The sequence below is a fragment of the Pezoporus occidentalis genome, unplaced genomic scaffold (assembly GCF_034315485.1).
Source record: "Pezoporus occidentalis ecotype Australia unplaced genomic scaffold, CSIRO_AGI_Poc_V1 ctg10, whole genome shotgun sequence".
Classification (NCBI taxonomy): Eukaryota; Metazoa; Chordata; class Aves; order Psittaciformes; family Psittacidae; genus Pezoporus; species Pezoporus occidentalis.
Genome location: NW_026912779.1, coordinates 2,024,376 through 2,037,686, shown reverse-complemented (window position 1 = coordinate 2,037,686; position 13,311 = coordinate 2,024,376). Strand labels below are relative to the sequence as shown.

Below are 13,311 nucleotides of genomic sequence, written 5' to 3'. Positions count from 1 at the left end.
GCCCGTTACTGTGACTAGGCCCTGCCCTGAGAGAGGACCAGAATCCATCTGGTTTTAATGCCACAGTTGAAAATGAAGAGCACATGTTCACATCTGAATCGATTGGGGAAGTAAGTCAGAGGTTCCAGACTTGGATCTGGAACTGAGTTCCTGGATTTTTTTGCTAGATCCTTCCAATGACCTCTCACGTGTGGAGTCCCTGACAAGGATTTTGGGATTTGAGCATTAGACAATACTCTTCTGGCAGCAGAAGCAGCAGAAACCCCCGAGTCATCCGTCCACTGCTGTTCGTGTATCACAGACCTGTTCACAGCATCACAAAACCATTCAGGCTGCAGGGAGATTCAGGAGGTCTCTTTCCAGTCTTCTGCCAGAGTATTTCCTTAATGCTTTTAGCTGAATTCTTCCCAAATTGACTCTTTCAAGAAACAATGGGGAGCTCTCTGGTCCAGATGGAGGCACTGTGGGTGCCCCAAAGTTCTGTGCTTTGTGTTGCTGTGGGAGGTTTTTGCCTTTGTTATGTGAGTGATGAAGGAATTTGAGCTTTCAGCTCCAGATGATCAGCGTCAGTTGCAATGAGTCCACATGAAATGGTTTGGGAAGTATCAGTGTGTGATGGCACAGGGCAAGTGAGTGAGAAGATGGAGTTTTGAGCATATGATTTGCTGCGTTAATCAGTGTTAGAGAAGCTAACTCCAGATAGCTGTGCTCTGTCTGGTTTTCAGAGTACTTGTAGGCTGTACAGAAGACTCAGTCATGTGTACCATAAACATGTAATGCTACTTTTAGATCTGAGAAGTTGAAGTACTTTTAGTTGTTCTCCCTTTATGTCCACAAAGGTGAAAATTCCAGTGCATAAATTCCTGTTTCACCCTTGTGACAGATGAAATCAGCAAGCGAAGAGAATCTGTTAGATGAAGTGATGAGGAGTTTATCCGAGTCCTCAGAGCTGGCAGGGAAGGAGAAGCTGAGGAAGCAGCCGTCTGCCGGTTGTGGCATCGTGAGATCGCTGAGTGTCAAAGCCACCATTGACTTCTCAGACGGACGATCCCTAAAGGCAGAGCAGCTGGTGAGGCCGAGCCTTCGGAAAAGCGACGATCCCACCGTCGCCAGCTCTCCGGTGAAGTTGACAGGAGGCACCCAAGGGAAGGCCAAATCCGTGAAGGAAAAGCTCCAGGGGAGCGTTTCCCAGCGCCAAGCCCGCGATTGCAATCCCTACGCCACCTTACCTCGTGCCAGCAGCGTCATCTCCACTGCAGAAGGCACCACCCGAAGGACAAGCATTCATGACTTCTTGTCTAAGGACAGTAGGCAGCCTGTATCAGTGGATCCAGCGCCAGCCACCGCCGACAGGAGCGTTCCATCGGCCTCTAGTGAGTACTCAGCACACCAGTTACCCTCTCCTTTTGTTCACTGTGTGGCTTACAGAGTAGATTGTTTTGCACAGAGCGATGCAGCTACTGCAGTTAAACCCCGTGCTGTGGGATGTCACTCTGATGTTCCTAAGGCTTCCAGGATGGAAAGGTCAAATTTTCGGGAGAGAACTTTGCTAAGCTCAAGTGTGTTTAATGATAAATCCTCTGGTAACGAGAGCACAGGGTCGCTCACTGTGGCTCAGCCATTTGTATCCCTTAACACTGAATTAGTCAGTAATATAAGTGGGTTGCCTCACAGGCCTACATCCAAACCAACTGAGCAGGCAAATCTGTCACCATTTAGATCAGTGCCCAAGAATCCAGAACAGCCTCCTGCTCCCCAGGAGCCTGCTCGTAGTGACCCACGGTCAGCTCTGAGTGGTGAACTTGTTCCTACCCCGTGTGTGAACACCAGTGAGGCTGAATCCCCACTGCTGGTTTCTGAGGATAACAAAACTGTGTGGTACGAGTATGGCTGTGTATGATAAGGAAGTTGTATTATTAAATATATATATATATAGTCTCACACAACACATAGGTGTTCTGCTCAGTGTCCACTGGACTTAAGAGATTTCACTCCAATGACAGAACAATCCCATGTTAGATCTGCGGGTGGCTGTTGGTAGAGCTCAGTTGTGTACTCCAGCATGTCTGAATGTGGAACTGTAACCTCACCAAAGTCTGCATGAACCATTAATTGCACTGTATATATTTTGCATGCCTTGAAAAGTCTTTATAATGCGAGCGGTTTTATTTGTCACGCATCACAGATACTTTGGTTTCTCCCTGTATGTTACTGAATGCATGTCAAACCAGGCGCATGCTGCACTGCCACAAATGGCACCAAGAGCAATTCCAGTACAAATCCAGGACTTCTCAGACGTAACCGTAACACATTGAGGAGGTACTTGGAGTAAAAATACTCCCCCCTCTTGTTACGTAAATGAGATAGTAATGAAAAGAAGCGGTTAGAGAGATTCCAGTGTCTTGCCCTTTTCATTGATGCCATGGCCTGGCATAAATGCACTTCGCATGAGGAGCAAGTTACAGCGCCATAATTCATTGCCTCCAGCTTGCACAATAAACATGAATTACTGCTCATAGTTATTAAATTACTTGAACATCAATAAATGGAAAGACCATTCATAATCCTAATAAATCTTAGGAGGAGGAGATAAACACTTACATGATACACAGCACTTGCAATGGAAAAATGACCCTTTCCACCTCTTCCCTTTTGTATGCTTTGTCTCTCCACGCCTGGTGTACAAATGTGGTGAAGTGTATGGTTTATTAGGAGTCAAATAACGGAGTTATAGGAGACCCCCTGTGATGTGTGGTAATAAAAACCTGTATTGATCATGGTGGAAGCTCATTTTTTCTTCTGAATAGAAGTAACACTAATACAAGAGAAAAGAAGATGTGTGACAGGGATAACTATTACATTAACACAGCTAAATAAAAGACACAATCACCGAGACATCGCTTGTAAAGTTATGTGAGTATAGGGATGCTGAAGCGAGTAACTCGTTAAATCCCAAATGACCAACTACAGAGAAATGCTGAAAAGGAATTGCTTCATGTGCCCTTGTGGCTGCAATGGCTTGAAACCTCTCTATGGTGAATATATAACAATATATATATAATGTTATAATATATATATATAACAGTTTAAAATGGTATCATACTTAAATTGTCATTTATGAGGCTTCAGATACGGCCCTAGTTACCAACAGTTATCATATCATAGGCGAACATTACGTATGCTATAAAGACCTGAATGCCAATGTATGTAGAGGAGAAGTACTTCAGATCTCCAATACTGGAAATAATGAAGGCCATATTCTGAGTTTTACATTTAAATCTCTTTTGCCAGAGGTTCTGTGGCACTCATGGTACTGCTGGAGCTTTAATTCCTGAGTCTTTCACTAGGGAGAGAGCAAATCTGCTGCTCTTTGAGGGAAAGCAGCAGACACATCCCATATCTTAGTCTAGAAAATCGCCATGTCAAACATGAGAGTTGTTAATAGAGCAGGGAGATAGCTCTCCCCAGAGCTCCAGCTCCATTCCAAGGTGGGGAAAAGGAAGGAGGGCAGAAGTTTGGATGTTTCAGAACATTTTGTGCAGGATAAAATGACTGTTCCACAACGTGCAGCAGCCATCCTTCCCCATGGCTGCAGGCGTCCCTTGATACAGGGCTGATAAGTGTTGCTCAAGCGAGCTGGCAGTTACTGCTGAGCTCCCTCTAGAATTGTGTCGCTGTTAAAAACCCCAGCCCCAAATCTGAAATACCATCTGCATTTCACAGGCAGCGGGAGCAGCGTGTGCTGCTCTCTGGCCCTGTCACTCGACTTCGTTTCTGTTAATCTCTCTCTGTGTTGGAATTAGCTCTGAGGTGAACAGTGCTGAAGCGACGTGAGCATAGCACATTTTGTGGGTTATTTAAGGCATTATAGAGCTCTCAGAGTACTTATTATACACTCACACTGTGCTGCCAGTATCTGTGTCATCTGCTTAACTGATTGCAAGCCTGTGTCTTGTAGTGAGGCTGCTTGTTAGGATAAGAACAAGGTTTGCAGCTCACGGTAGTATCTCCTCCTTAGATCAGCTGCTGTTGTCCGAGACATCGGATAAGCTTTAGTGCATGATACTACCTCGTTTGCCAGCTTTGTCCTGCTTAGGTCCTTAGACTGTCACAGCTACAAACCCCGCCAGCATTGTCTCCAGATATATTGCAGACCCTCCAGCACTGAACCCTGACTGTAGTCAGGAGCAAGCCTAAGGTCTAAAGAGAAGTTGTAGAGGTCACCCCAGTAGAGTGAAGGTAAAGCTGCTGTCCATGCACTGGATATGCTGTTTCCAGCCCCTGCCCATGCAGCACTGCAGTTTCAAGCATCTCATTTCTCTTCCTAGCACTGAGCTTTCCAAACAAACCAAACCTGGCAGTGCATATCTATGCCTTTTAATGCCTTTTAGCCTGTGTTTTACATTACCCCACTGGGAGGGGGGGGAGCAGCATTAACACAGCTGCTCTCTTAAACCCAAAGGGCTTCAGAATAACTGTTAGTGCCTTGGAACATGAGTGCCTCGTATCCTCTACGGCAGTTCTAGTCTCACCTTGTCCAGGTCAAGGTGCCATTTTGCATGCTTTATAACCTTCTAATGACCTGCATTTCAGCTCTGAGGGTACCAGCTTTCTGTGCTCCTGGGTTTGCTCTGCAGTGTTCAGCACAGCAGCAAACGCACACTGCTAGGGCTTTTAGTGTCTCTGAATGATAAATTATCAACATTTCTTTATTATATAGGAGAGAAAGCAAATGTTTTCTGTACAGAAGGGTTATTTTTCCTTCCTTTTTTATTCCTTAACGATAACATCATGGACGTCTCTTGTGGTCTGTGCTCAAACAGTGGAAGAAGCTGTGAGGTTCCTTTCAGACCAAACTGCTGCCACTCCTTAGCCATGCAGATGGTGCCCTTGCTCATTCCTTGGTCCCTGCTGCCTTTAAAACTAAAGAGTTTAGGGCTTTGCATGGTAATTACAAACACTAAATAGGTGGCTGCTGGCCAGAAGAGGCTGTGTTGTTCAGGCTCAGTGATGTGCTTGCTGTTAAGGTTTGCTCGATGCTTTGCTTGCAGTGTGTAGTAAATTGAGGTCCTGCATTTTGCACGTTCAAGCTGTTGCATGCAAAGTTAATTCTGTGTTTTGCAGAGCTGATGAACACAGATGAGTCCTTGCTCTGCTGGGTTCAGTCAGCCTGGGTTCCATTGGGTTGCGTTCGTTTCCTTTTCACACAGGCATTTAGGGTTAGTGTACCTGAAAGGGAAGTGTATCTGATTGTGGCTTTGAGAACAGTACCTGGTTATTGTGACTGCTAGGATGAATTGTAACAAGTGTGGTTGAGCAGGCACTTCCAGTGAGTTTCTTCCATCCCTCTCCTCTGTCCTTTCCTCTACAAACAAACCAAGAAGATGTTTAAGTGTATCCTTTTGCTCTACTAATGAGTAGAATGTATTTTAATGCATGAGGGGTTTATTTTCATGTCCTGGTCAACACAATGAATAACGTGAAATGCTTTTCTCTGCAGATGTGGAAGCTATCCCAGAAAGCAGAAATTCAAAAAGCAGGTCTAGGGAGCAACAAAGCTCCTAATTCTATTACCCACTACCTGAGCTGTGGGCCAAGTGGTGAGTTTCCTGCCCAAAATGTAAATGAGATTAATTTCATTTACAACAAACTAACAGCATTACCTATGAGAACAAGTGCACATTGCATTAACCAGTTGTAAATGCTGCTTGCTTAACTGGCTTCTGTCTCGCTTACTGGTTAGGCCAGAGCAGGATGGTTTCCAGCAGTTGTTTTGCCTGTGTAGGAAAGGGACCATCATCCCATGAGCCTTCTGCCTCTAAAAATGACATATACTTTATTTGTCATATTTCTTGAGGAAGAAGGTTAAAGAAAGGAGTAATGTTGAAGTCAGTTCTTAGAAAGGGACTGATACATCTAAAAGGACAGTTTAACAGAACAAAAAGTGTTCCGTAGCACAAGGAGACTGCCTTTGTACAAAGCTTGTCTTTGGCATCCTGTCCTCTTGACTCCATGAAACCCCCTTTGCTGCATGCTGTTAGTGCTGTTAGTTCTGTTAGTGACTTAACTCCTGTATTTTATCCTTCCCCACTTTTAAGCTTTTCTTGTGTTCTTTTCTCTTTCCGCCTTGCAACTGAACGCAGAGAGAAAAGTGTCCTTCAGTATCTCAGTATGAAGCCTTTATATCTGAAGTAACAAGACAGCGACTGTAGGAATCAGTAATAAGAATTAAGGGAAATTTTTTACCTTCTTCGTGACTAGAGCAGGCAAGAAATAAAAACCTACCTACCTTCCTCCTTCCTTCCTTGAATCAAGGAGCTCTACTGGAGTCTGCTGCCGGAAACTTGTAGATGGTCTTAGGAATTATTGCACATTGCACTGTTAAGATCTACTGAATAAAGGACAGTTCTCATCTCTCCCTAAGGACCAAGGATTTTAAGGTCTCAAGAATTTCCTCCAGGGGAAAAAAAAAAGGAGAAATAAAAATACTTCTTTCCTCTTCTGTTTATGAATTTAGCCACTGATTTGCTTAAGCTTCTGCTAATAATTAGCCAAAAACCCCCCTAACAAGCAGTTTCTCTTCTGTACACCTAAACCGCTGTAGTATTTTGTTGGAATTGACTGTAAATACAGCTCCAAACCCCTCCCCGCTTACTGGCACTTCACTGCCTTACTGGGTTAGCGTAATCTGCATGAAATTGCTCTTTAAAACGTTTCTGCTGATTTTTGTTGCGTTCTGCAAGGGAAAAAACCATGTTTACAAACCTGACAGAGTTCAGTGACGAACACGTGGGAGCCATGGGATGATCGTATTGATACAGAGATGGTTTGTCAGTTGTGTTCTTCACATTCCCCCGCGTTACTCCGCGAGTGTATGTTCAGATGTTCCTGACAGGACCTTGTCGGGTATGATTTTTCTATGCCTTTTCTTTTACTACAAGGCTGTTCTCAACAAGTGGCATTGCCAGGATCAAACTGTCTTACGATGTGTGTGTACTGACTCCTTTTTTTTCACTTGTTTGTCCTTCGACATGAGCTGATGGTGGCTTTAGGAGGTCTCTTGATGGCAGAAAAAGGAAATGTAAATAATATCACCTGCATTTTACAATCGGTTCCCCTTAAGGTTATCTTTTACTAGCAAGATACATTTTGTTCATTATTGATTTATATTAAAGTCGACGAATGTTATTGGTACATTCAGTGGTTGCATATATTTGTCGTCTTGAAAGCCCATGGGGAGAGCTCACAGGATGTGTATGTGAGCTTACAAGCAGAGCCAAAATGAGTTTACTGTAGTTGTATTTGACTACAACCCCATAAGCACACCCATGCTCCAGTTCTAACGGGTTAACTGTGTAACCTCCTCACATCCCATCCTCTGACAGGCATGCGGGTAACTTCACCTCCAGCTATCTCCACTCACCTAAGTGAAGGTAAGCTGATGTGTTTTTGCAGGGTTTAGCACTTATAGTGCTTCGGGCTGTCAAGGACAGTTGGAATGGAATTGTTTTCACTGGAGAGAAGATGCAGTTCAGCAAATTCAAAAGCATCCTGTCATTTAATTCATTTTACTGAGATTTTGTCAAAAAGGGTAAAAAGAGGAAAGTTGGAGAAGCTTTAAAAGGAAATTCTCTTGGTTTTCTTCCTTAAAGCGACTTCCTTCTGAGCTACCTTTGATAAAATACCCTAAAAGATCCAGTTCTGCACAGAATGTTCTGTGTTTACAACAGAAATACTCGGTTCAGTCTGGGATTGTTTTCCCGGAGGGCTTAAACATTTTTAGTTGTTTTTCTTAAGAGAAAACAGGACCAATTGCACAGCTCCACACCCATAGAATGTCCATTCTTCCTCTGCAGACATTTCTGGTGTTCCATTGAAATCACTGGCTTATTGTGACCAGCTCACACTGGCATCCAGTTCTGGTCCCTCACTCTCAGTGCCAAGCTTTTCACTGGTTCCAGCAGGAGTGTGGGGTGTTTTGTGGACTATCCACACAGAGCTGCAATCCCAGGAGGATCTGAAGCCTGCAGTGCTCCTGGTGTCTGGCTGCTTTAGCTGGAATCTGGAGCTCAGTTCCCCACATTGTAACTGGTACAAGGATGTTTTGAGAGGGATTTGGGCATCCCAAGCCACACAGTAACAGCCACGCTGGTTGTATTCATGGGATCCAAGTAGTTGGGTGGGTTCAGGTAGATCCTCCAGGACCCACTGGGCAAGAGTGTATTGCCCTGTGTGGTATTTCTCTGTGAGCAGTACTGCTGGGCACGCATAGCCTGCCCTCACCACGAGTGGCTGTGTTAGTTTTGGCCCACAGGCATCTCCTGATGGTTCATTTATTAGTTCAGCTCTTTTCTGTGTTCATTAAGTTGTCCCAGATCACCCACCACAACTTCCACACTTGCTTTCTGCATGTTGTTACACCTCCCTAAAGCATCAGTGCAATCACAGCCAGGGTTACAACTACTCATTAACCAATAATGGGTGTTAGAAATGAACCCCCCATCCAGTAACCTACACAAAGTTTACTCGTACAAGAGAATCAGCCAGAGCCTGGGGGCAGAATTCCCCCTGCACCCCAGTCCTGGCTCCGGCCTGTCTGTGCCAGTGGAAGTGGGTTTTTACTCACTTCACCTGCATCAGCACAGAGGCCACAGCGTGGGATTTGGGGTTGTGATTGCTGACTTAGCCAAGCCCAGCACCAGAGACGCACTGGTGTTTGAGAGACCAGGATCTGCTTCTCGCAGCGCTTTGTTTTGCAGACGTCTTGGAGCAAAGGAGCTATCAGGAAGCTCTCCATGCTCTGAGGAGTTCTAATTATTTTCTTTCTCCTTCTTAATCTTCCCAGTCTGTGCCCTTCAAATACAATAACCATGTAAATTTAATTAGGGAGCTGCTTCACGTGTTCTGAAACACCATCTCCCAGGGGAAGACCAGGGCGGCTGTTGGGCACTGTGTGTACAACAGGGGTACAGACACTGCTTCCCCCTCAAGCACTGCCAGATCCTGTCACCGCTGGTTTCGGATCACAAACAGGTTGTAGTGCTGTACAATGTGTCAGTTTGATTTACTTTGCTGAGGGTCCGCAGAGGATTTGGTATCATTCCCAACACGTCTTGTGGCTATTCCCAAGACATGCTGCAGCCCCAGTGAAGCAGCTCATGTATGATTCGTGGAGTTAATGATGATGTGTGTGTAAATAATGCTTTGATATTAATAAAACTGCCTTAAAGGAATGTACCGAGGTGTGAAACAACATTCAAAAAGCTCTTATTTAAATCTGTAATTTCCTTTACATACTGATTTTTTTAATTGTTTGCCACTGTAAACATTTATTAATGATGTTATTAAAATGCCAAACCAAATAATTCTTACTTTGTGTGTACATCTATACACACTCTCTCTGGAGACTGATGTTGCTGGAAGGATGCTGGTGTTCAGTTGTGGTCAGTGAGTCCTTCTCACTGCTGGCGCAGAATCTTTCCTGGACAGTGTTTGTGTTGTTTCTCTGTGTGTGGCTGCTCACTAGACACTATTTTCATATTATTTAAATAAAAAAGGCACTAATTTCAGAAGTAAATGCAGAAAGAAACCATTCTAGATTTGCCAAATGTAGCATTTAAAGCTTTGATTTTGCCTGGTTGTTACTTCTGCTGAAAGAAGTCTCAGAGCCTCTCCTGAGGACAAAGGTAGTTAAATTTTAGGCAGTACAGAGCTGGAGATCCATGAAGCACAGTAAAGTGCTGTGTGCACATGACTTTAAAACAACTTTTCACATTTAAAGCTTTCTGGGTATAAAAACCTTGACAAGTCAAGTATCATTTGGGGTTTAAGCTATAAAGTATTCTGGGGTACCACAAAGAAACCTTAAAGGGAAGGGGACTGAGTGACAGACAGAGGGTAAAGTAAATTCTCCTTTTAAAGACACATAAGACAGTATCCACATGTTCCTTTCAGTCCTTTAGCAACACATATAAAACTACATGTATCTGGACATCATTCTAGTGGCTCTTCCTACAGCATCAACATTTTTAGGTCACCTCTTTCCCACTTGAGATGACTGCAGTGACAGATGGGGTTGGTTTGTGTCTTTGGAATGTGGAGGGGAGAATTTAAAAACGGAACACTTACGAGACAGCAGTTCAAGGGCATGGCTCTGAGAACAGGCTATCAGATCCTTTGGAGGATTTGAAGGACACAGTGGTAAGGCTGTTTGTGCAGTGACTTGCTTTGCCCTGGAAGATGCTTTTTCTTAATTGATCACTCGGTGGAATTTAAAGTTTCACTTTCTTAATAAGAAAAAATGTAGGAAAAAATGCTGCATCCTTTAGAGTGATGCAGTAGCAAATAGTCATCCAAGATCATGAGGTCTTTAATGGGGTTTTTCTTCATCCGTCTGTGTTCTGTTCTGTCTCCGGTTCGTTGGTGTTATTGCTTGTACGTGACATTTTCGTTAGGCTGTGTTCAGAAGCCCTTTTCCTCATCATCTTTACGTTGTGTCCCTTGCTTTCACTGCTCCCCTCTGGGTTTTGGAAGGGTACCTGTTGCCACAGCACGTTTACTGGACTTCATGGAATTTCTTGCTGCTTCTGTCTTCAACACACATTCTGTTTGAAGGGGGTTTATTCATTTAGGCAAGAGAGGAGGAGAAGGAATTGAGAGATTGCGTGTTGAGTGTGTACTGGTCGTAGGGCAGCAGATGTTTCTCTGTACAAAGTATTACCTATTGAAAGCCAAATCAGCCTCCCCTCTATCTCTAGGAACGCGTGGATGTTTGTCAGTAGAAGGCAGTGTCCTTCTCCCGATGGGAGAAGCTCAAGTACAGCCCCTTGTTGTATCCTCTCCACTTCTGTAGGTGCTGGTTAAAGTACACTGGAGCACAGACACAACAAAACCACACACAAACATTGGTACAGTTCCCGATTGTATTAACTTTCCTCCCAAGCATCACCAACACAGATCAGGAACCCACAGTAACGTTACTCCTTTGAGCTCATCCATTAGGGAGGCTGGTACTGGGGTTTGCATCCCGATTGCTGAGAAGCTCTAGAAATGAGAAAGGTGCATGTCTGTGCTCATGGGGCAAGCACAAGGTAACTTCCCAAGGGGGAGGATACTGTGAAAGTGAAAATGCAGCTAAAAACATAGACAATCAAATGTGTTTTTGGTAGTGTAGGCAAACTGTTTCTTTCTAGGTGAAAATAATTAAAAAGAAAGCAATGTGTAGTAGAGGATGAGTGGGTACAGGTACACAGCAGAGAAACCTCTGTCCTGTGTGTACTGACAAATACTGTGGAACTTTAATTTCTTAGATCCTAATGGTGTTTTAAGTTTAACCCTTCAGGGCCAGTACTACACATGGGAAGTTCCAGTTTTACCTGTTCCGTTAATAAAGACTGTAACATTATTTAAGTAACACCTTTTCTGGTTACTCAGTGATGGACTGCAAACATGTCTTGTCTTTTTAAGAATATTCTGTTCAACTTCTAATGATCCAAAGACAGAATTTTTTCTCACCAGATTATAAACTTACACAATTGAAAGAGTAAAAAGGAGTGAGCCTGGGTTTTCCAGTTTTATTTGTAATGAGACTTTTGCCAGTTTTTCTTTACAAAACCTATGCCTCGTCATAAAAAAGTGAACTTCATCTACTTTGTGTCCTCATCAAAATGTATGATGATGGGATCGTGCCCTGTCGATCTCACAAACCTCAAGAAGTCGTCAGGGCTCAAACCCATGGTTGCACAGTTTGTCATTGGATGGAAATACAGCTTCTCGTGGCCACCCTCCAGGAAGGCAGCGTCCAGCACCAGCCTCACCTCCCCCTGGTCACAGAAGAGCGCCAACGGCGTGGCACAGCCCTGGCCCACCTTCAGCTTTTCCAGCATGGAGTTTTCATCAGCAAACCTCAGGTTCCCGCTTCCAAGGCCCAGTTTTCTCGCGAGGTCAGTTAAATTGATCTGCCTGTTGTGCAGGAGAGTCACCAGCCAGAAGCCTTTCTTCTTCTTGTCTTTAAGGAAAAGGTTTTTACTGTGACCTCCTTTCATGTGTTGGACATGAGGCATCATTTCTTCAACAGTGAACACCTGGAAAATGCCATCAGTGCAGTGTAAGACACTGTATCCTGTTAGACTTTTGGTTGTGTACTGGCAGTATCTTTTGTTAAATACTTAGAAAATGACTGAATGTTACACTCAGCCTAAAAACTGTACCCTTTTATGAAGGAGTTTTAACAGAACACAAATAAAATGTGACATACTGCTCCTGCTCACTTCCTGATTCATTTCTGTCTCATATACAGCAAGAATTACACTTTAAAGATGCAGACAGGCAGCGCTGACAGCACGGCTTTTACAGGCAGACGGGGGTGACGTGGCATGCGTGCTTTTAAATGGGAGTGAGAAACACTTTGGAAAGCTTTAGATGCCCTCAACTTCTAAGTGAAGAAGTGGGTGAGCTGTAGCTCCTGAAACTGGAGGGGGAAAAGGGGATGTGGGCAACAGAAATGCAGAGAGGGATCAACCCAGCCCCCCCCCAAAAAACATTCTGCAAAGCCAATGGCTGCAAGTCCAGTAGGTCAGAAATTCCGTATCGATTCTTAATTATGCTGCCAAATCATCTACAGAGCATAAAGCTGCCCTGCAGCTCGCTCTGCCCTCTTTGTGTGTGTAACTGTATTCCCCTAATTAAGAAAGATGCGGAGGACGCCGAGAGAGGCGCGCTCGGAGGGGGCAGAGCAGCGGCCCTGACGCGGTCCCTACCTCGGGGTGCTCGGCGGTGACCGTGGCGATGCCCAAGTCCCGCAGCCGCTGCTCCAACGCCTCCCGCAGCTCCGGCGCCGCCGCCATCGCCGCCCCGCTCCGGCGGGGCCGGGCCGCGCTTCCGCCCCTTCCGCCGGGCAGCGCCCGCCTTCCGCGCTGTTAACGGGGCTACGGCCTTCCCTGCCCCTCGCACGGGGATCGGGATCGGAGCCGGGTCCCTCGGCTTGCAGGAACCGGAGCTGGGTCCCTCGGCTTGCGCCCCGTTGCGGGGATCGGCGGCGGCGGTAAGCCCTCGGCAGCGCAGCCGGTCAGATGGGAAGTGCGGTCTGGGCCATCCGGTTGAACTGGAAGCAGGGCAGTTTGGAGCTGGTAAGGCTGGATCAGAATGTGCGGTCTCCAGCTGTGGAGACACTCAAAACCCATGGGGACGTGCTCCTGGTCAGTCTGGGATCCGACCCTGCTCAAGCCAGGGTTTGAGAGCATCTCCGGAGGTGTATTCCCAACTCCACTGCTCTGTGATCCCACCACACAGGAGACCAGAATCTGTCTGTCC

At 45.2% G+C, this 13,311-nt stretch overlaps 2 protein-coding genes across 17 annotated transcripts in view; one reads left to right on the top strand and one right to left on the bottom strand.

Moving 5' to 3' along the window:
* The window catches only part of CCDC88A (coiled-coil domain containing 88A), an 81,981-nt gene extending 74,787 nt beyond the window's left edge, over nucleotides 1–7,194 (top strand). For 12 of the 16 annotated variants that reach the window (XM_062609198.1, XM_062609161.1, XM_062609251.1 and 9 more), the window contains one exon: nucleotides 884–2,779. In XM_062609198.1, the coding sequence (XP_062465182.1) occupies nucleotides 884–1,900 (1,017 nt within the window). In that variant the 3' untranslated portion in view covers nucleotides 1,901–2,779. Of the gene's footprint in view, nucleotides 1–883; nucleotides 2,780–5,500; nucleotides 5,601–6,143 lie in introns of those variants that run through there. The other 4 variants (XM_062609278.1, XM_062609288.1, XM_062609269.1 and 1 more) reach the window with 1 other exon arrangement.
* A 4,169-nt stretch (nucleotides 7,195–11,363) lies between these two features.
* On the bottom strand, nucleotides 11,364–12,911 carry LOC134158887 (prolyl-tRNA synthetase associated domain-containing protein 1-like). The gene is made up of 2 exons (XM_062609301.1): nucleotides 12,759–12,911; nucleotides 11,364–12,083 (listed from the first exon to the last, which is right to left on the bottom strand). The coding sequence occupies exons 1-2, from the start codon at nucleotides 12,843–12,845 to the stop codon at nucleotides 11,646–11,648; spliced, it is 525 nt and encodes a 174-aa protein (XP_062465285.1). The 5' UTR covers nucleotides 12,846–12,911; the 3' UTR covers nucleotides 11,364–11,645.
* Nucleotides 12,912–13,311: the final 400 nt, after the last annotated feature.